General features: G+C 38.2%; 1 protein-coding gene across 2 annotated transcripts in view; it reads right to left on the bottom strand.

Annotated features, from left to right (window-relative positions):
- Nucleotides 1-2,091: 2,091 nt before the first annotated feature.
- Nucleotides 2,092-23,401, bottom strand: part of LOC114658990 (L-selectin-like) — a 33,289-nt gene continuing 11,979 nt past the window's right edge. The window contains exons 3-10 of one of the 2 annotated variants that reach the window (XM_028811159.2): nucleotides 20,482-20,676; nucleotides 18,605-18,790; nucleotides 14,297-14,482; nucleotides 12,182-12,367; nucleotides 5,534-5,743; nucleotides 5,194-5,307; nucleotides 3,003-3,024; nucleotides 2,092-2,405 (exon numbers count right to left, since the gene is read on the bottom strand). In XM_028811159.2, the coding sequence (XP_028666992.1) occupies nucleotides 2,348-2,405; nucleotides 3,003-3,024; nucleotides 5,194-5,307; nucleotides 5,534-5,743; nucleotides 12,182-12,367; nucleotides 14,297-14,482; nucleotides 18,605-18,790; nucleotides 20,482-20,676 (1,157 nt within the window). In that variant the 3' untranslated portion in view covers nucleotides 2,092-2,347. The remainder of the gene's footprint in view (nucleotides 2,406-3,002; nucleotides 3,025-5,193; nucleotides 5,308-5,533; nucleotides 5,744-12,181; nucleotides 12,368-14,296; nucleotides 14,483-18,604; nucleotides 18,791-20,481; nucleotides 20,677-23,401) is intronic. The other variant, XM_028811160.2, reaches the window with a different exon arrangement.

A 23,401-nucleotide genomic window follows, 5' to 3' on the forward strand; every position in this document is an offset into this window, starting at 1 on the left:
ACATTCACTTCATGACATTCCTGCTCTCTGAAAATGTAGAATGCTAAGATTTTTCATGATGAAATGCATTAAAGCAGGTATTAAACGTGCACGGTAGTGTGGCGGTAGTGCTGCTCCGTCGCAGAAAGGGGTCCCCAGGTGTACGTTCAGTGTAGAGAACTTTATGGCAGGTGTGACGAGGCTCCAGAAAACTGGACGTATGAATGGGTATCGCACAAGTTTAACTTAAATATTGTGTAAATGTTGGGTTTGTGATCTGGTGGTTGAAGACACGAACATAGAATTCAATGGATGTTCTTCTGAGTGGGCTTTCTTTATTGCATGCGTGCTGTCTCTTTCTGATGTACCAAACTCCCAGCTCCTATCCTTCCTTTTTCTTTCTCCACATAACCACTCGCCATGCGATAAACGGCCTTGTGAAATTTAAACTAGTTATAAACTTAGACCACAGAGTGTTCAGAACTTTAAAAAAAAATCTTCGTTATACATGTTTAATTATGTCATCCATTCAGGGTTGCGCCCATCCCAGCAAGCACTGTGTGCAAGGCAGGAGGAAATCCTGAACATGGGGCCAGCACAATGCAGGGTGAATACGAGCAATACATACACTAGCACGGTCAATATAACAGAACAAAACCCGCCATCCTACATGATACAAAGGAAACTGAAGCACGCCGAGTAAACCCACCAGAAAAACATGCAAATTCAAAGCAGGGAACACCAGGGACCACCTTGCTGCGAGGCAGCAGTGCAACCTCCACGCCACCGTGCCCCCACATGATTAATACATGCTTTAATGCATTTCATCATGAAAATTATATCAAGTATTTATCTTAGCATTCGAAATGTTCAGGGAGCAAGAATAACATGAAATTAATGTATTCTGTGTGCTGTCTACGCCTCCTCTTAGTGCAAGAGGAAGTCAGTTTAAGAAGCACGTAGCAATTAACATGGCTCTGGGAACACAACACAAAGCATTTAATGTGCTACATAACTTATGATGGGGTTTGAGAAAATCTATTAAATTAAATATTCATTTTAAGATGAAGTTTAGTTTACGATGTTCTACTTTAATAACAAATTATGAGAATAAAGTAGAAATGTCGACTTTATTCTCGTCATAAGCGTCGAGATTAAAGTGGAAATGTTGAGAATAAAGTCAACATGTCGTCACACTATTACACAGTACCCAGGTACATACTGTAACACAGTATTGAAAAAAATAAAACAAGTACAACTTGACTTGCAGTATTGTCCAGTTGTATAGAAACAGTATTCACACATTTGAACATAATGGTCCACATCCGACCTTTTAAATCCAAAGTTTCTTCAGACAACAGACGTAACTCCTTTTTCCAGCAAAAGTTCTTCTGTGTCATCATGTTCAACTTTATCGTCTGCTACAGTTTCAGTTTCGGAATGTTCTCTGTCCATTTTCACCGTGCAATACCTCCACTAACACATGTACTCCGTTGTATGCTTGTTTAGTGGTGTAGCAGTGAAAAAGAGCCCCCGTGCAACACCTCCACTAATATATGTACTCCATTGCATGTGTTTAGCAGTATAGCAGTGAAAAATGTCCCCCTTAAACAGTTTCCCGCTGCGCCACGTTGCGAACGTTGTTTAGGCAATTTAAACCAGTGTTGCGGTATAAGAAATATCCATATCATAACAAAAATAAAAAACTGTTTTCGATATGAACTGGTATACCGCCCAGCACTAATGGGACGTCTACTATCCGCTTTCGGAGTGATGATTGACCTCTAACCTCTATAGGCATTTTTATGTAAACATTTCATGGCTTGTGTAGACTTCACACCATCCCCCTGTATTTCTAAGTGACTTTTTCTCTGAGTAGCTTATATCTCAAAGCCCTGCATGGTGGGTATCTTTAAATCAGCTCCGTATGAGTGAGTGAGGCTTTATTCAAGAGAGATTGTCTTTGAACACACTCGGGGCTCTTGTTCTTCATCCAATGTTGCTGGTTTATATTAAGCAGCTCTGAGAATAGATGAATTACATGAGCTTGAATATGTCAGTTACTAAAGTTGAAATAATAAGTACTCAGTACTAAGAAGAACAGCATAAGAAAAAACTTTCAAATTTTTCTTTATTCTTTGACTCTTTATTACACACATCAAATTATACGTGATAAGCAAATGTTAATTACAGAAATACTGCATGAGGCATGGAAGCCAAAACACTAATAGAATACATATGGTGTATAAATACATAATTGTTAACCTCTTATAAGATTAGTTTTTATTGTTGTAATAGGCTACTTCATTTGGTTAAATTGTGGGGTTGTCCTCTGATATCCTGTTTTACTTTGCACAACTTCTTTTTGTCACTCTGCATCAAAGTTTCCTTCATAAAGCTTCTCATTAGCAAATTGAGATGGCACTCTGAAAAAAGGAACAAAAATCAGTCATCTGTCTGATAGGATGAAGTTTCTACCATCATCCTCATTGTTTGCTTTCTGTTTTCCTGTTGAAATTCATATTAGGAACACACTGAGCTGGACTTATGAGGATATCTCATCCACATATCTACTGTATCTGCATTTTTATTTGACTCTTTAGCTAACCCAATGCTTTTTGAGAAACAGCAGGTGTTTTTAAAACAGAGAGGGATAACATTTTCAAATTTGGAATTTAATTGAGTATAAATGTATTCCGAGGAGATTTTTTTTTTTTGTGTGAGAAGATTTAAGAATGATTTGATAACTTTATAAAGCTTGCACCTCCAGCACATCTCCAGCTGCGAAAAGGAAAAAAAGTCCTTAGACCTTCAGGGATAGATTTGCTGCCTTGGTTTATTTTACATGCATTTTTATTCTTCATTTTCATTAATACAAAGTCATCCTTATGTGTTGTGTTATAGACACATCGGCCATGGAAACCATACAGTCATAATAAAAATGTTTTGTTTAATTGAACTAAAATTTTTTAAATTCTTTTTCAAAATTTTAATGTTTGATGTTTATGGAAAAAAAAACTTACCTTTCATTAAAACGCTTCTTTCCTGAAAAAGAAAGTGACCAAAGCCATTATTAATAAACCGTGGAAGAGGTAGCTTATGACATTGAATATAAAGTCATTCATTCACACTTCTAAAGCATTTTTTCCAGTGGACAATTGGTTGACCTGAATGCAATTTGAAATTGGACAGGAGAAAACTTTGACTATTCTCTGCAAATTGGCACTGAAATGCTATCCAAAGTATTCAGCCATGTTAGATGTGTTGGATTTGGTCCTTCAAAGGATACCATCAGCTGACTCTGCGGGGGCATAATCAGAAGGCCTATCTGATCTGATCTGTATGGAAATTATTTTGGGATACAAGTTGCTTTTACTGTAAGTGCATCTGGTGTAGATCAATGATTGACTTTTTAGTTATGTTGTTTGATCAGAGGAAGTACGTTCTGGACACTTGAGTGAAGAAAGGAGCTGTCAACCGATCACCACTTGGTAAAGAGCTGGCTCAAATCAGTGGAGCACCAGTTTGGCACATCTAAAACACCACCCAAGTAGTGAGGGTTTGCTGGGAATGACTAATAGATGATTCTGTTCAGAATGAGCTCAACCCCTGCCTCTCCAGTATCTTGAAAGAGGTCAAGAATGTTTTGAATTTTTGTCAAGATTTCATTTATTGAGTTATCTGAAAGGAAATGTGTCCAAATTCTTTTGTTGCAACTTTGCAAAATGGTTGTGGACAGCAGCAGTAACTGAACTGTCAAGCTGAAGGAAATGGTCTTTTATGCAATAATAGTAGGTGGAACCCAGATTTAAATGAGAGGTAATGTCATGTCAAAAATGTGGAAGCTTCAACGAGGTCTGAAATGGGTGAAGCTTGGTGAGGCCATAGACAATGGTTTTTGGACAGCTGCAAACCATTTTGCAATTCAGAAAAAGTAGTTGGGATATCAGCCCGCCATCTCAGTAAGAATGTACAAACACTGACCTTAACTAGGAATATCATTGAAAGGTGGAAGTAGCACTTTGAGGATCTCCTAAACCCAATGAATAAGTCCTACTTGGAGAAGGCAGTGTCTGAGGCATCGGATGGTGTTGGGCCCTTTTCTGTGACTAAGGTTTGAAAAGCTCTTGATGATTAAAAAGCTCTGGATGAAAACATTGAATATTGTGGGGGGTATTGTGCCCCTTGGGACAGGCAGACTTGAGTCAGAATGTGTGTTTTGGGTACAGAGGGATTACACTTCTCAGTCTCCTGGGAAAGCATATTTTAGGGTACTGAATCAGAAAACCCATCCATAGTTGAACCTCATATTCTGGAGAAGCAATTTGGATATATTCTGGCTGTAGAACAGTGAACCAATGTAAATGTGCTTTGTGTATTTGGATAAAGCTCAAGACCTTGTACCCTGCAATATTTTATGGAAGGTGCTTGTGAGAGTGTGGAGATCCAGAGTAGGTGCTGTATGCCAGTTTGTCTCTGCATTTACAGAGCAGGAGTTGTGTTTGTCACGCATGCTTTTTAGTCAAAACTATTCAAGGATCTCACAGTGTAGCCAAGGTTTGGAAGGTCTAAGAACATAAGTGTCCCATCCCATATGTTTGAAAATGCTGGTTGTCCTTTTGGCCTCATCAGACTGTAAACTATGGCATGCACTGCAACAGTTCTTAACTCATTTTGATGCACCTAGTATGGGAAATAGCACCTTGAAATCTGATGTTGTGTTTTTTTCCTGGAAAAGTATGACTTTTTCCCTGTGGGTATGAAGTGAACAATTCCTCAGGTGGAGGAGTTCATGATCGTGGCTCAATAGTAGCACTTGTCTTCATACTGTACTGGTGTGTTGTGATAAAGTGGGAGCTTGGTGTGTTGACTTAGTCAGTTTTCAGCCTCTGTTATCACTAATGGTCAAGAATTCTGAGTAAAGACTGCCAAATGATATTGTAAGTGCATGCAATCAAAATGAGGTTCCAGTGCAGGGTTGCTGGATTAACTTTCTATGATAGGGTAACCTTTAAATCTGTCTGTGATTAAACAAGCAGTGAAGGGCCGTAAAAACTGATTAACGTACAGAAAGTTTTCAAAACTCATATTTTTAAATAATGCATCTGCACAGTCTTGTTCGTATTAACTGAGAATATCTGAGAGCATATTTTAACAATAATTAAATTATTTAACTGTAAAGCCAAACAACAAAATCATTTAACAAGGACTTACTTTTTCTGTATATCATCAACAGAAGAAGTGTCACAAACGAACCCACAAGAGTGGTGGTGGTTCCTCCAATGACAGAGAGGGTCATGAATCTGACAGGAGAAATTTCACTTTGAGCTGAAAATAAGAACATATGAAAGATAACTTAAGATTGGAACATTAAGGTCTAATGCAAAATGGAATACAAAAACACTTTTTTGAGAAATATAGTACAAGGCATAAACATTTTTGGTGCTTTTGAAACATTAAGGGGGGAATTTGTATAATTGCTGAGAGGCCAATGGCTATTATTTATTAATTTTCTACAAGATAATGAATGAGAATAAGAATGATGCACACCTACCAGAAGTCAATGATTGTTCATACTTTTGGCATGTGGGCACTGGCAAAGACCATTTTCCAGATGCTGTGCACTCTGTCACATCATTCCCAATTAGAAGAAAGCCTTCTTTGCATTCAAATGTACAGTTTGTGGTGTAGGTAAAGTTTCCAAAAGGATGAGAGCAAGTCATGGTGCCATGATCAAGTGTCTTCAGAATGCTGCACGTTACAGCTGTAAAGCAGAAGAAAGCAGACAATAAGAGACTTTGTTGTGTAAAAGGAAAAGATCCAGGAAGATGTAACACACTTACTCAGACCTTTATTTTTTCAGTGTACTCCGTACCATTCATCCAATCATTTTCTTAACTTGCCTTTTCCTTTACATATTCATATATAACTAACTAGGGTTTAGTTCAGCAGCAACAGCTTTAAGACATTGTCTGCTTTGCATTTTTTCCTAATATTCTTGGCTTTAATTATTTCCAACTTACATTTATTTTATTATTTTATTTACTAGGTTATTTTGTTCCATTTATTTTTTTACACAAAACATTCTTTCCATGTTGGTATAAGAGAGTAATTGTGTTTGAGATGTAAGCAATTAATGTAAGTTCATCAAACTGTCTACCCTTGCGCATTTGTAGTAAACACTGTCTGAGCACCTCCACAAAGAAAACACCACAAGTAGGAAACAAATCTGGATCCAAGGTGCTTTAACAGTAATGGGACATGCCATTCAGATCAAAACTGAAGTTTAATCTGAAAATGGCCTGGAAGTAAATCCTGTCTTTTAAAATTTCAGTGCTGTTGACACTTCTGTCTGCTAATCATAAAAATATGAACACAATTGTTTCCCACTGCAGTCCAAACACATTTGAGGTTAAGTGAATTTGTGTTGCTAAATTAGTGTGTGTGTGTGTGTGTGTGTGTGTGTATGTCCTGCAATGGACTGGCTCCCTGTCCAGGGGCCTCCTTTATAAAACTTTGTGTGGATTTGAGCGTGTAAATATCTGTATGGCAAAAAAACAGGTCTCCAAACCGTCCAACCTGAGCTGATGCTCTAATATACTCATTTCTAATCCTGCTCATCCTCATCACATCCAATGCAAATCTTTAACATCAGGAAAATGCAGAAGCCAAAAAAAATCAAATTTATACAACCTGGCAAATGCACTTTTCTAGCCAATTTACCCTTTATAAATCACAATCAACCTAGTAAATATATGTATGGGAATGCACTTTGAACGATGACATCTATATATGGAGTATGCTAATCAACTTCATACATATGCAATCACAATGCTGCAGAACTTCATTGGATGATAGAGCAACCGCAGATACATTGAGACTCCATGTGAAAGAGAATATGCACTATCAAGCCCCGTCTACAGTTGGATGCCTATCCGAGACTCCTGCCTTCATGTCGATTTGGCTGCAATCCGCAAACGAGAGCGCAAGGTCATGCGTGCATTATAGCGCCTCATCTGTGTCCTCTGGGGGTCAGGGAAAGGCGTATGGCTGAGTGGGTAGCCCCAATTGTCTGGCACATGTAATGACAGGATTGCTGTTACAATGAATAGTACTTCTACTTCATCTTTCAGCTGCTCCCGTTAGGGGTTGCCACAGCAGATGATCTTTTTCCATATCTTACTGTCCTCTACATCATGCTCCATTACACCCACCACTTTCACATCCTCTCTCACCACATCCATAAACCTTCTCTTAGGCCTTCCTCTTTCCCTTTTGCCTGGCAGCTCTATCCTTAGCATTCTTCTCCCAATATACCCAGCATCTCCCCTTTTGCATGTGTCCAAACCAACGCAATCTTGCCTCTCTAGCTTTGTCTCCAAACTGTCCAACCTGAGCTGATGCTCTAATGTACTCATTTCTAATCCTGCTCATCCTCATCACATCCAATGCAAATCTTAACATCTTTAACTCTGCCACCTCCGGCTCTGTCTCCTGTTTTTCAGTCAGTGCCACCGTCTCCAACCCATATAACATAGCTGGTCTCACTACCATCTTGTAGACCTTCCCTTTCACCCTTGTCGGTACCTGTCTGTCACAAATCACTCCTTACAGTCCTCTCCACCCACTCCACCCTGCCTGCACTCTTTTCTTCACCTCTCACTCCCCTTTACTGTGTACTGTTGATCCCAAGTATTTAAACTCATCCACCTTCGCCAACTCTGCTCCCTGCATCCTCACCATTCCACTGACCTCCCTCTCATTCACACATATGTATTCTGTCTTGTTCCCACTGACCTTTATTCCTCTCCTTTCTAGAGCATATCTCCACCTCTCCAGGATTTCATCAATCTGCTCCCTACTCTCGCTGCAGATCACAATGTCATCCATAAACATCACAGTCCATGGGGACTCCTGTCTAATCTGATCTGTCAACCTGTCCATCACCATTGCAAAAAAAAAAAAAAAAAAAAAAAGAGAAATGGCCCAGAGCAGATCCCTGATATACTGTAATCCCACCTCTACCTTGAATGCATCTGTCACTCCTACCGCAGATCTCACTACTGTCACACTTCCCTCGTACATATCCTGTACCACTCTTACATACTTCTCTGCCACTCCCAACTTCCTCATACAGTACCTCAACACCTCTTGAGGCACCCGGTCATATGCTTTCTCCAGATCCACAAAGACACAATGCAACTCCTTCTGGCCTTCTCTAAACTTCTCCATCAATACCCTCAGAACAAACATTGCATCTGTAGAGCTCTTTCCTGGCATGAAACCATACTGCTGCTCACTAATCATCACCTCCCTCCTTAACCTAGCTTCCACTACTCTTTCTGACTTCTCTCGCATTGGCATGTCACCCTCGCCATCTGTGGACAAACTGCTCCTCCAGTAAAGTGTAACTGATCTGCTTAGGCTTTTGCAATTGCAGTGCAAGTAGCTGATTATGGGAGTATTTAATACACCACATTTTCATTTACTCAGTGTCTCTTACTGTTTCAGGTGTTACAGACATAAGGACCTCTTTGCTACTCCATCCAAATTCGCCACCCATTTGTAGTGGAGTCAAGACAAATCGGCACCTAGGTTTGCGTGCATTGCAATTCGTGGATAAATTTAAAATACTTTCAAAATCCATTTATCCGATTTCTAGTGGATACTCTCAGTGACAAGCCAGAAATCAGATCAATTCTAATTTTAAATAAGACTAGTAAGTTGTAAATAAGTTCAGAAAAGAAAAAAAAACAGTGAGAAATACAGAGCTTCTGTAAAAAGGCTGATGCTTGAACAGCACCTAAAAGTAGAATTATACCTGTGACTTATCGTTTAGCTGGTTTGGCTGTATTTCCCTACATGATCGAGGGTGTCCTCACTTCCCATTTCCTCCAAAATGCTGCATATGTATGGGTCAGAGTTGCTATAAGTATACACATGTTCCCCCATAAAAGTTTCTTCTATAAATCCTCATATTTGCATGAAAAATTGTGCATGCACATTTCAAGCCTCTTTTTGTGCATACGCAAGCTTTATAAATGAGGCCCATGGTACTGTTCCTGATTGTACACAATGATTGCTGATATCAGCCCAAAATACCCCACAACTGTGCCCTAGATAAGCAGGTTAAGGAAATTGATGAATGGATGAAGATAAGAACTCAGAGTCAAATACTGAAGAAGTAATGAGTGAAAGGGGGTCTAGACTGGCAGCAAGGATTGTTTTCACCCTCATTCTCCCAGGGGACAAACCTGAATTCGTATTCTACAGGTTGCACAACGTTTTACAAAAGATCTAGCAATATGAAATGATCCACACCACAGAGAGAGCTTGGGGGGCTCATTCCAAAGCTTTGCTTTAGTATGTCTGCTGAGAAGTTCTTTGTTAAATCACGTTTAACCCGATATACAACTTTTTAGAATAAAATATATGAAGTTTACCAAAAACATTCCCTTTTTTCAGGTGTTGCTGCAGTATCTGTTATAGATATGTCTAGAATATAAATTCCAGCTCACTATAACAATGGATGGAAGATGTGCTATGCTTAAATCAATTTTACTCATTTGCCATTTTTTCCTATTATCATTGTCCTGGATAATTTCATATTTCATGAGCCTTTTATTGATTCTCTTATCATTTTACATGCGCAAGACTTTCTTTCGACCTTTGCGCACTGGCACTTCTGCAAAGGCTTTACCATTTGTCCCATTCTGTTCAATTTAAAAACAACCCTTCTCCACATTGAATTGGCGTTCCAGCCACCATAAAAAAACAAAACAAAAAAACTTCACACTGTTCCATGCCATCTGAACTAGTGTGGTGCTGAGGTGTCAACTGTAGCATGGCTGCACTCAGGTCCTAATCTGGGATCCTGAGTTGGTTTGTCATGCGGTGTGTGCGGCAATGTGCTGTATCAGCTCAGTGGTGTGTGTGGCAAAGTGCTGTATCAGCGCATGCTCCTAACCTCTCCTCTCTCTCCTCCTCTTCACATTCAAAGATAAATACAGAGCCACAACTGAAGCATCCAAAATGATGAATGTAATCCATACTACTGAGGCTTTATCAGTGATTCATGGTGAAGTAAAGAACTGCTACACCACGTTACCTTTACATATCTGATTTTGTCTTTAGTGAAATGGGTGGGCTCTGTGTTCATGACAGCTGACAACCAATGACTGCTCATCCAGGAAGTACAATGCATAGAATGTACCAACCAGGAATAAGGAATGCTGGTGTTTTGAACTATGCAAATAAAAGAGAAGCTTGTCTTTCTGAGGCCTCATGTTTTACATACTGAAACAAAATAGAAAATAGAAAAAATGACAGAGACTGAGGTTGAACTTATCATTAACCTGTTAAACTGTTAGCACTTTTGTGCAGCGCTGGCTCTGTTAGGCAGCACTTTGGTCTTTGGACCTTACAAACAGAGGAAAAACTCAACTGTCTGATGTCTCCTGTGTTTTACATACCATGACAGAATGGAAAAAAGGAGAAAAGGAGCCAAGATTTCTTCTGAACTCACTGCAGCTGTTAACCCTTCATTCATCACCAGCTCGCTAACTAGATGTCAGAAAAATGGGCAAGCATGACAATTGTGGAAGATCAGCGCTAGGTCAATAAAGTAGACACAGGTAGTGATTTTCAGTTGTGTAAACTGATATGGTCCAGCAACAAGATCAGAGACTGTGGTCAGCAAATCTGATATACCCCATAACTAGAATCTGTGTAATGTGAGATCAGTTTAAGAGAAAGAAACAATATTTCAGTTGAGTAGTTGGATGGATGGATGGATCCCATTTATTGTCATTGTCACTTTTACAAAGGAACAACGAAATTGAAGGTGCAGTCGACTCAGTGTGAGGCATAAGAGTTAAAGTGTGAGGCATAAGAATTAGTTGCACCAGAAGCTAAATGTTGTTCCCATAAAAGCAGCAAAGAGTATTTGTTGAATGGCTTAAACAATAATGTTTCATGTAGTAAATGTAATGGGTTTGAAAACACAGTGGGAGATCTGAAACTTGAAAGTACATCTTATGAAAAGGACCTAGAAGTCATGATGGACTCATCACTATCTACATCCAGACAGTGTACAGAAATGTTAAAGAAAGCTAATGGGATGTTAGGTTATATATCACGATTTGTGGAGAACAAGTTAAGGAAGGTTATGCTTAAGTTCTATAATACACTAGGGAAGCTTCACTTAGAGTACTGTAAGCAGTTTTAGTCTCCATATTAGAAAAAACATATAGCAGCACTAGAGGAAGTCCAAAGAAGAGCAACTAAGCTGATTCCAGGACTAAAGGGTATGAACTATGAGGAGCTATCAAAGAAGTTTAATGTTTTCAGTTTAATAAAACAGAGATTAAGAAGGGGCATGATTGAAGTGTTTAAAATTAGGAAAGGAATAAGTACAGCGGACGCCAGCAATTACTTTAAAATAAATTCTACAACAAGAAAATGGGGACATGGCTGGAAACTTGTTATGGGCAGATTTCACACAAATGTTAGAAAGTTTTTCTACACGCAATGAACCATAGACACATGGAATAAATTACCAAGTGGTATGATGAAGAGTAGGACTTTAGTTAACTTCACATCTCAACTTTGTTATTTTGGACAATCTTAAGCAATATTTAGATAAGACCAGTGGAGGAGGCAATGGGTTAACAGCTGCCTGTGTCATTTAGTATCCTGGACAAAAGTAATGCCGGGAAGTTGTTTGCATAAAGCCTCTTCAAAACCAGAGGATATCTGAGTTTGGGGCTTGGAGAAGAGTTGGGGATAAATATTTGATTAATGGAAGGAAAAGAGGCCAGAGTGAAGGAAAGTAACAGTGATGAGTGATGGGTATGAGGAATACATGGGTGACTGGGCAAACAACTACTGTTAGCATGTAATTGTAAACTGCAAGGATGGTTGTTCTGTCTCTACTACTAATCATTAAATGACTGTAAACAAAAGTTACTGAATCTGTTTGAACTCCAAAAGTAAAATGGAAAAAATTGTACTATGTTCTGTATTTGTAAAGCACTTAAAAATTACAGTATGTTCACTGCAGAAATGGGCTACATAAGTGATGGTTTCTTTAAATGTATCCTCTGATTGAAATGTTCCATAAAATCATCTCAAAGTAAACTGCTCATAAAAACAAAGTTTTGTGTACTTGTTTTGCATTGAAATAAAACAAACACTGTCCCACCTTGGCACTCAGGCTGCAGAGTAGACCATTTTCCAGATTCTGTGCAGTACACTGTTCCATCGCCTTTTCTGATGAAGCCTTTGTTGCAATCAAAGTCACAGCTGGAGTTGTAGCTAAAGTTTCCAAATGGATGAGAACATTTTATGCTGCCATGATTAGGTGTGGTTAGACTTGTACACACTGACGCTATCAAATGAAAACAAATCAGAAGCATTCATTACTAAACCTCTATAATGGAGGGATTGTAAAGACTGCAACAGCTTTAAGGATTCACATCATAAGTCAAAGCACAGACTAAAACCTGAAACTACTGAACACCCTTACAGGATCAGACATTCGCTAGTGCAATTTAGTAAAATTTGCAAAGTGTGACATCAAGGCTTCTGTCTTAGACTTCTTGCTGTTTTGCCATTTTTGTTACTAAAATAGATAGTGTGTTACATTCATCTTCCTACAGCAAATATTTTTTTTTAGTTTAAATCTCTTTATCGAGTTTTTTAAGCATTGCTTTAACATTTGATGTGTTTTCATTAATGACACAATGACCTCTGCCAGTTCTGAAGACTGTTACTTTCAGCAGTAATCAGCATATTAATGTTATATGGGGGAAATACATCTTATAAGTCTTATAATGTAAATATGCTATCATGCACTGATAGTTGTGAAAGCATATAAAGCATATGGGAATCAAATTTTCACAGGGATCTGAATTTTTCACTACTCAGTCCTTTTGCAGAATTCACCACTGATGCGCACATGCGCAGTATAGTTGAAGGTGCTGTGTCATATGCATTTTCAGGCATTTCAGTACGGCCAGGGATTCTTTTGAAAATTATTAGAAAACTACAGTGTGGACAGATATTGTATTTGTTTAAATCTCAGTTTTTAAATGATTATGTGATAGAGTGGACATAGCCAAAGACAGAATTGTTTTAAGGTGCATTTGCATGCAGTATGAAAAGCACCTACTGTTGGTGTCACATCTGTCATTATAAAAAACCCAGTCTCAATGGACCAATCTGTTCAAATCTTTACTCTTCAAGGACATTTCATTAGAAAGTTTACTTCTGTTGAGATATCACAAACAGAGCTTGCTGTATATATTTTTGAAATTTCAAAACCTGCCATGATGAATTTTTAAATTTGACTGATAAGCGCTCGTGACAACCAAACAGATCACAAACAAAAATTGGTGAAATACCCAAAGAGTCTTGGCAATGACAGAGGTTTGTGCCTAATGCTGCACATAGAAGCATTGGCAGTGACTTGTGTGAATCTCTGCAACACAAACTCACTTCTCTTGCTGCTTGAATTTGTGCCAGTCTATGTCAGATAAATTATCTTTGTGGCCATAATAGTAAAAAATGCAAGTAAGGCAAGCAAAAACTCATTCAACTTATTCTAAAAATGAATAAGAAAAAATATAAGTTATGTAAGTCTGGCTCTGTAAGCACCGTGTATTTAAACATATACTTATTTACATTGCATATAAAACAACCCCATGGCTGTATTATCAGCAAATTGTAATGATTCAGTATTTCTCTAAAACTACAATTTATCAGGGAAGTGTAAAAACTATCTGCCATCCATTATAGCCTATCGTAGCCAACAATTTTAGTTTGAGACTTCAACAGAGATTTTAACTCTCCATGATTTTATGCTTAAGAAATATGAACTACAATTAGCCATAAACTATTCTCAAACAACAATTAGCAATAGTATAAAAAATTCAATTTTTAAATCCCTTGAGTTGTTGCCTTTGATAGATTTTTTCCAATACCAAGCCTATATCCTCCATGTTTAACTTCATGATACTATTAAATGCTATTACCAATCATGCGTTTTATGCTTTTTACTAACACATGTAATTACATGTTAATATTATTGTTGTTTTTGAAAGAATATTTAATAAACAGTAATGTGAAATCTGTCTCTTTGATGAAGTCAACAAAAAAAATTAAAAACGCTCCTACTTTCAAAACAATTGCCTAAGTCCCTGAATTGAACTTGTTTTGTTTTAATTGAGATAATTTCTTTTAATAGCACAACAGTGTTAAATGATACTTTTAATATGTAAAATTTCATTTTGGTGAATGAGTTAAACATTTATCCAACCTTGGCATGCAGGTGTCTGGCCAGACCACTCTCCAAATTCTGTGCATCGCAATGTTTTAGCACCTTTTCTGATGAAGCCATCATTGCAATCAAAATTACAGCTGGAGTTATAGCTAAAATTTCCAAACGGATGAGAGCAGTTCATGCGCCCATGTGCAAGTGTTGGTTGACTGGTGCATGCTGATACTATCAAATAAAGAAAAGAAAGGAAGAAACAAACATTACCAAACTTGTATAAGGGAAGGACAGACTTCAGTAGTTTAAAGGATCCATGCAGTAAATCAAAGTGCTATTCCTCTAAATGGCTGCTCTCACATTACAGGGTAACTAACAGCACAGCTTTATATTTAGAATAGCTCCAGAACCCACCAGAATACACATCAATCCAACATTCAACTTGTTTAATTCATTTTAGGGTCACAGGGGCAGAAGCCTATCCCAGCAGTATAGAGTTCAAGGCAAGATCCAACCATGAATAGGGCACATAGACTTGCTCTTATGGAGCAAATTAGGGATTGCCAGCCCAAACTCACCTAAAGTGTATATGATTGGGATGTGGGAGAAACACTGGACCACCTCAAGGAAAAAAAACCTCTACAGGTTCAGGGAGAATTTGTGGTGAGTAGGCCTGAGTTAGAAGCCTTCAGTAATGAGGCAGCAGTGCTAAATACTGTACCACAGTGTTGTCCTGATATAATAGTAAATTGTAGTTGTCACATTTAGTTAAACATTAAATTAGTATACTTAAAGTTTAAAGTAGTACTGAGAGAATTTATCTGAAATTGACATCTGCCTATGGTATTTAGTGTCCTACATAATTCATTATATATGACATTGTCGACCATTGCAGCTAAAGGAATACTGGAGGGAGTACTGTTTAAAAGAGTTAATCTGTCCCTTTTATGGTTCTAGATTGGAATTTTCCAATTCAATGTTTTATTTTTTATATTTACAGAATCATTAGAACTTGGGTCAGGTCTAGGAATACTGAGAAACTATTTAAGAAAGAGTAAAGCAGGCTCTTTTTCTCTAGGAGACTGCGTTCCTTTAATGTGAGTAGGGATATCCTTCACATCTTTTATAACTCTGCGATGGCCTCTGCAATTTTCTATGCTGTGTTGTGCTGGGCTGGTAACATCTCTTCATGAAAAGCCCACCGAATCAACAAGCAGACTCAGTTATGGGATGTACAATACAATACAATACAGTTTATTTTTGTATAGCCCAAAATCACACAGGAAGTGCCGCAATGGGCTTTAACAGGCCCTGCCTCTTGACAGCCCCCCAGCCTGGACTCTCTAAGAAGACAAGGGAAAAACTCCCAAAAAAAACCTAGTAGGGAAAAATGGAAGAAACCTTGGGAAAGGCAGTTCAAAGAGAGACCCCTTTCCAGGTAGGTTGGGCGTGGTGGGTGTCAAAAGAAGGGGGTACTCTGGATACCCTGAAGGTAGTAGTGAAAGAGAGAATTTAAACAAAACTGAGTGCCATTATGAACAATGCTGCACATCCTCTGTGTCACAAACTAACACTGAGGACTTTTAGGCAACAAATTATTCAGCAGAATAAACCCTATGGCGGCTCCTGTGACTGTGTCTGCTATATCAGAGTTTTCTTTCTTTTTAAATTTTCTTCCTTTTCTTTCATCCTGGTATGTGTTCTGACCATTGTGTGTGTGTGTGTATGCATGTATTTATCTATATACTTATATATCTATTTATTTATTTAAAGAGTTTCTGTAAAAAGCCAAATTTCCCCCCGGGGACAAGTAAAGTTCTATCTAATCTAATTACCTCTTTGCATCCTGGGTAACAGGATGGCTGAACTTGGCTGAACTTCCTGTCACCCTTTGCTGTACAGTAAGTTGGTTTTGTTGCCAATAAATAGAGTATCTGTGGTTACTTATAAGTTCCTATTCATGCTTTCTTCATATGCATTCATTCAACAAGTGCCATTTATTATCACTATGAAACATTTTATGTTGATTGCACATACTGGCCATGACCTTGTAATCAGCCATGGTTTATTGGTGTTTCCTGGATCTTCTTTTTTGCTCATTCTTGTATCCTTCTGACTGGAGTGCTTGACTTTATTTGTTTTTCCAAATTGTCATGTTCCTGACTTTTTCCTGACCTCTAAAATTGTTTTCACACGAGCTGTGATTTGTTACTTTGTACTTTTGCCCTACTATCCTTGTTTCTTCTTCTTGTCCCTATTTTAGGCAAATTCAAAAATGCATGCCTCAGTTGGCTGTTCTTTATATTCAGTTTACATCTTGATACCCATTAAGTCCCTAAAACTTAATTAACAATATTTCTTAAACAGTAAACCCAAATGAAGCAACTATATGTCAAGAGAGAATTCTGTTTCTACCACCACCATAACTAGAACTATAAGCGAGTGGCCACTTAGACTACAAAATGCTATACAATTAAAACACAGTTTAGGATGGGCTGCAGTTCTTCTAAAGCCAACGTCATTCATGTGTGCTATATGAAAAAGGTAATGTCTACTACTGAGACAAACAGTGTCCTACCAGCCTTAAATACCACATCAATCCACACTGTGATGTAGATGTTTAGTAGGCCCACTGGCTAGCCCAGTCTTCACTCTTCAGCTTTTACATCCCTAAAGAACCAAACCCTGAAAATGCTAAGCACCATATCAGCATCGGGCAGTCATTAATGCAAATAAGTGGCATGTGCAAGATACCATAACATGTTCATAACACTTCTGCTGCCTTGCAACTTTCTTTTATCAAGAACAAATGATGTGTTTAATTTTGAGGTAACTCTCTTCCTTCATTTCTAGCTCATATTTCTTCATTTGGAGTAGCAAAGCATTTCAGTTATATATTATATCACTAATTTTACTCATCTGATAAATCCAGTAGGTGCCTTCTCTTAATCCCTCCTCGTTTGCAAAAAAAGTTTGTAAGGAAGGCCAGGTCAGTTCTTTGCATTTTATTTGCTTTATTCCCCAGTTTCCCTTTTATGTGACATTTGTTTAATTTTGAAATATCACTTCTAAATAAATACTGTATAGTAGATTTAACTCTCTTTGATAATTCTTAATGTGAATAACTTTTTCACACTTGAGGCTAAAACGCACATTGGACTGAGTAATCTGAAGTATGCCGTGTCCACTTTAGATTTCAACTGATTGCTGGCACTTAGTGTAGACTTTGGCAAGCTGTGTACTCTACTAGTTACAGGCATTTAACAGGAAGCCATGACGATTCAGGTACTGTCCCACTGCAGAGTCGCTAAATGACTCTTAGCAAGTTACTTAACCACTTTGAGCCTCAAGTAGAAATAGTATGCATGTAATGGTAATAAACATCTCTATTTCTCCTTCCAAAATGGTTCACTATAGAAAGACAGAGATTATATGAAAACAAGGTTTGCATTAAAATAACGTCTGATTGATATATACATTAAGTCAAATATTCCATAAAATCAGGCAAAATTTAACTATATACAGTATAAAGATTAATGTGTTGTGATTATGAAATGGTTTTTCATAAAAATACAGAATCTGCAATTGGGCACATGTGCACTTAATGTTATCTCATTCTCCATCCATCCATTCTCTTCCGCTTATCCGAGGTCGGGTCGCGGGGGGCAGCAGCTTGAGCAGAGATGCCCAGACTTCCCTCTCTCCAGCCACTTCTTCTAGCTCTTCCGGGAGAATCCCAAGGCGTTCCCAGGCCAGCCAAGAGACATAGTCCCTCCAGCGTGTCCTGGGTCTTCCCCGGGGCCTCCTCCCGGTTGGACGTGCCCGGAACACCTCCCCAGGGAGGCGTCCAGGAGGCATCCTGATCAGATGCCAGAGCCACCTCATCTGACTCCTCTCGATGTGGAGGAGCAGCGGCTCTACTCTAAGTCCCTCCTGGATGACTGAGCTTCTCACCCTATCTTTAAGGGAAAGCCCATACACCCTGCGGAGGACACTCATTTCAGCCGCTTGTATTCGCGATCTCGTTCTTTTGGTCACTACTTAGCGCAAATAAACGGATATTATTACTCTGTGAAATAACGGTGCACAGTGGCTGGCTGAACTCTCAGTTTTTCATACTGCTTGTACTATTCATTGGAACAATGCTCTCAATTGTTTTTTTTGTTTCAATTGAGGACATTACATTCATCATATGGTACAGCAAATTCAAAAGGATAAAATTAATACTTAAACTTTATTTATGGAATCACACCTTCTACATATCAGTATTTAAGGGTCAATTAACATCTAACGTGACAAGAATTACTTTGACATGGTCAGTTTTTCCTGTGAAGAAGTAAAAATTTGTCCTACCTTGACACTTGGGTAGCAGATCAGACCACTTTCCAGATTCTGTGCATCGCAGTGTTCCCACACCTTTTCTGATGAAGCCTTTGTTACAGTCAAAATCACAGCTGGAGTTGTAGCTAAAGTTTTTAAATGGATGAAAGCAGTTCATGCTGCCATAAGCAGGTGCATGTAGAATGTTGCATTCTGATGCTGCCAAATGAAGACAAAGAGGAAGGATACATTAAAACTCAATAATGGAGGGAATAGATAAGTGGCAGGTTTAAGGATTCTAAAGTAACTCAAAGTGATAGTCCTCTGAAGGATAGCTCTCACATTATGGGTGATCAAGTACACCTTTATGATTAGTCCAGCTCCAGAAGCCATCAGAATTTACTTCCATCCATCATGTAATCTGTTTGATCCCCTTTAGAGTCACAGGTCATAAGTCTATTCCAGCACAATGTTTTCATTAGTATGAGTATAACCAAAATTTGAACATGTCATGAAATCACCATAAAGGTAACTATATATAAAAGTTAGTATTTTATGATTATGAAAGGTATTGGCATAAAAAGTTGCTCATATGCTCACTATATCACCTCATTGTCAAATTTGTTTTATCCAGTTAAGAGTTGAGGTGTGGGTATAAGTTGTTGATACCAATTTATAGGATTCACTGCTTAAGCAAAATCATCAGTGTTAGATTAATAATGAAAATATGTACATATGGAAACACTCATTCCGTAAATACACTTTAAAATGTTATTTAACTTGATAAAGAGTTAATTTGGCACTGGCAGTTTTTCCTGGAATGGAGTAAAACATTTGTCCCACCTAGGTACTTGGGCTGCAGATCAGATTTGTGCATTGCTATGTTCCAACACCTTTTCTGGTGAATCCCTCATTGCAGTCAAAAACAAAGCTGGAATTGTAGCTTAAGTTTCCAAATGGATGAATGCATTTCATGGTGCTATAATCAGATTTATTTAGAACTAGCCAGCGCCCCACTCCTGACGTCATGCTTCCCCCTCCCCTTGGGCCGCAGCCTCTGTCTCGGATCAGCGTGAATATATCGCCCCTATAGTGAACTATGATTCTTAGTGTGATGAGAGAAGTCACAAAATTAAATGGAATTTTCAAGCAAATTATAGAAAAAAACCCAATCTAAATCCATTAAGTAGTTCTCTTGTGAAAAGCGGACAGATATACAGACAGACAGACAGACAGATATTGGATTTTATACATATAGAGATGTTGCACTTTAATTCTGTCACATGTATACAAAGCAGAAAAATACATAATTACACTCCATAAATAAGAAAATAGGAACAATGCAATCGATTCAATGATGCATTACAACAAGTCAAAATGCAGTACTTCTACACAGCAGCTATTACATTATGGGTTCACATATTCTTGCTCTCAAAGCCATCAAAATTTAAATCCATCCATCATCTAATCTGTTCAATCCACTTTGGAGTCACAGGACAGAAATCTGTCTCAGAATCACGTTCTCATTGGTATACAAAATTTGAATATTTCATAAAATCAGCATAAAGTTAACCATATATAAAGGTTAATATGCTGTGATTATGAACTGTTTTTGTATTAAGATATAGCACCTCCAATTGGGCTTGTGCTCTTTATCGTCATTTCATTCTCAAAGCTGCTTTATTCAACTTAGGATTGAGGGGTGGGTACAGGTTGTTGATAACAATATGTAGCACTCACTGCTCAAGACAGAGTTTACTTTTTTGCTTTAATTGTGAACATTTCTTTAATTATTGAACACAGCAAAACCACCTGTTTTGACACATTCACGTTTAAGGATTATTTAAACTTTCAAGAGTTAACTTGGCACTGGCATTTTTTCCTGTGAAGAATAAAAACATTTAGCCCACCTTGACACACGGGCTGCAGGGCAGACCACTCTCTAAATTCTGTGCATCTTAATGTTCCTACACCTTTTCTGATGAAGCCTTTGTTACAGTCAAATTCACAGCTGGAGTTGTAGTTAAAGTTTCTGAATGGATGAGTGCAGTTCATTCTGCCATTAGCAGGTGTATGTAGAATGCTGCATGCTGATTCTTTTAAATCTATGCAAAACATAAAGTTACATCATTACTCTTTCACAAAGGTGGAAATGGATGCAGAACAGTGGGTTCAATGATGCATTATATTAAGTGAAAATGCAATTCCTCTAAAGGACAGCTCTCACGTTATGGGTAAGCACCGCACCTTTATATTTACACTAACTCCACCACCCATCAACGTTCCATTAAAATTTACAGTACATGTTTTCATTACATAACCTCTTTAATTCATTAGAAGTATTGTGAAGGCCTAACATTGAGTGCAAGGCAGGAATGAACCCTGAATAGGACACCAGTACATCATAGAGCCCATCCATAAACACAGCCACACTAACACTTACAAGGCAATAGCGAATGGTCAATGATCCTAAAGTACATTGCATTTCCTTGTGAGACAAAAAAATAGGTAACCTGATGGCAAACCACACAGACCCTGTAAGAATATGTAGACTACACATGGGTGATGTCTAGGCTATGATTCAAAGCCAGGACTTCAAAACGATATCAACTCTATGTTTCCAAAAAGGAGAAACTCAATCTGAAACAGTTTATCATCCAGCAATCCATTTATTCATGTTTACATTGTCAAGTCACATGAAGCCCAATCCTGTTTCAGGTGCAATGGAAATCAAATAGGAATCAATCTCGCTAAGACATTAATTCATTAGATAGATAGATAGATAGATAGATAGATAGATAGATAGATAGATAGATAGATAGATAGATAGATAGATAGATAGATAGATAGATAGATAGATAGATAGATAGATAGATAGATAGATAGATAGATAGATAGATAGATAGATACTTTATTAATCCCGATGGGAAATTCATTAATGGTACACTGACACATTGGACTACCTTTCATGTTGCTAGTTAACCTGACAGCATGTAACAAGAAGTGGGAATGCAAAAATGACAAAAGAAAAACTATAGAAACTTGATAAGAAATTGGGCAATTCCTGCTAAAGGCATTTCAGTGGCAAATTAACCTCAGATTAATCAGTTCACTCACAAATTTTCTAAATGCTGCACTCAGAAATGGTGGTATAATTTGCAAGAAACCAATTTAGTGAACCAGAATGGACATGTTACCAAATAATTACATTTGCATGTATGTTACCCACTACCACAGTGCTGTATATTAAATTCACCATACAAAGAAAGAGTCACAACTTCAAATGCTTATAGTGCTGCTGCAGAACACCCAAAGTGTTTTAACATATCATTCATCAGTTGTCAATCAATACATTGAGTAAGATTAGAAATAACTATTAGTTTTCATGGGACTGTGAGGTCAGCACAAAGTATTATGGAGCATGTTAGCTGAATGGATGTTTCAGTTGAATGGCTGGCAAGAATGTTTGCAGGAAGGCATCCATTTTTTGGGAATGATGTGAGAAGACTAATGGAACACCATGGATGGAGAAACAATTTGTACTCTATGAACTAGAATGTCCATTGATATTCTTCACTACTGTTGAAGGTAAGGAGCACTCAGCAGCCTTTCCTGAAATCAAAAAAGACCTGAAATAAGCCAAAAATTATTAAAAGAAGATGGGTTTATGCAATGCTTTAGAATTTATGACAAAAAGGAGGGAAAAACAATCTACTGCTCCCCAGCACCCTGTATAAATGATGCCGCTGTTAGGTGTAGAGTGTTTAGTCTACTTTTGCAGAAATATTACACAAAAACAGTATCTGCTTACCTTTCTTTATTACTCATGAATTTTATCTTCACATCTTGGCCTTAAACTTCTTCCCAGTGGTTGAACTCTTGCCAGATGCTCGCCTACAACTCCAAGTTCAATGACCACATAACTGGAAGGAACTTTTAAACCCCAGGGATGAATTTTCTCTGAGTGTAAACCTGGAATTGATTCCAGGATCCTGGATGCAGGCCCGGTCTTAGGTATTATGGGGCCCTAGGCGAAAGGGGGGTCCAGAGCCCCCCTGGAAGCTCTGTGAAATGCGTGAAAATTAGACCAAGGAGTCGATCCGGGGCCCCCCAGTCGCCTACTTCGCCTATGCCTAAGGCCGGGCCTGATTGGGACAAATAATGCTGTAGTATATTTAAGTATATATGACATTGCTCACTCGGACAATTTGTTTTGGGGGCCCCCAAGAAGGCGGGGGCCCTAAGCTATAGCTTGTGTAGCTTATACGTAAATCCTGCACTGCCTGGATGCTATGTGAAAGCCCTGTGGCCATCAGTCTAGACCTGTATGGGTGCTCCTACATTTCTGTGCCACATCCACCACAGAATGTTAGTGGTGAGCCCGAAAATGTTTGCCCTCATGAGGATCCTAAGGAAAAGAAATATATAGCAAAGGAGCTCTGCCATGCTCTCTGCTATTTTAGGTATTCCAATGACATTAAGGGGTTAATAATACTATTAATGATTTTATTGGTTTTATATTATGCTACTTTTTAGTTATAACTAGTCCTACTACACTGGACCATCTATACTATCTATAAAGATATGGTATCTTATATGTATCAACAGGTAATATGGCAGACACTGGAGCTACTGTAGAACTTGCAAAGTTGGGTCATTACAGTATCTGCTTTAGACTAATCACCACTGAGGATTAATCTTCACTGGTGCTGGGCTGGAGAGGACAAGACTGCTGTGGTTAGATTTTGGTCATGTTAAGAGATTAATCCTGCTTGTCTGTTGGGGCAAATTGTTAGTAACAACATCTATGGACACTGAATGGTGCAATTC

Source organism: Erpetoichthys calabaricus, chromosome 10, assembly GCF_900747795.2.
Source record: "Erpetoichthys calabaricus chromosome 10, fErpCal1.3, whole genome shotgun sequence".
In the NCBI taxonomy this organism is placed as follows: domain Eukaryota; kingdom Metazoa; phylum Chordata; class Cladistia; order Polypteriformes; family Polypteridae; genus Erpetoichthys; species Erpetoichthys calabaricus.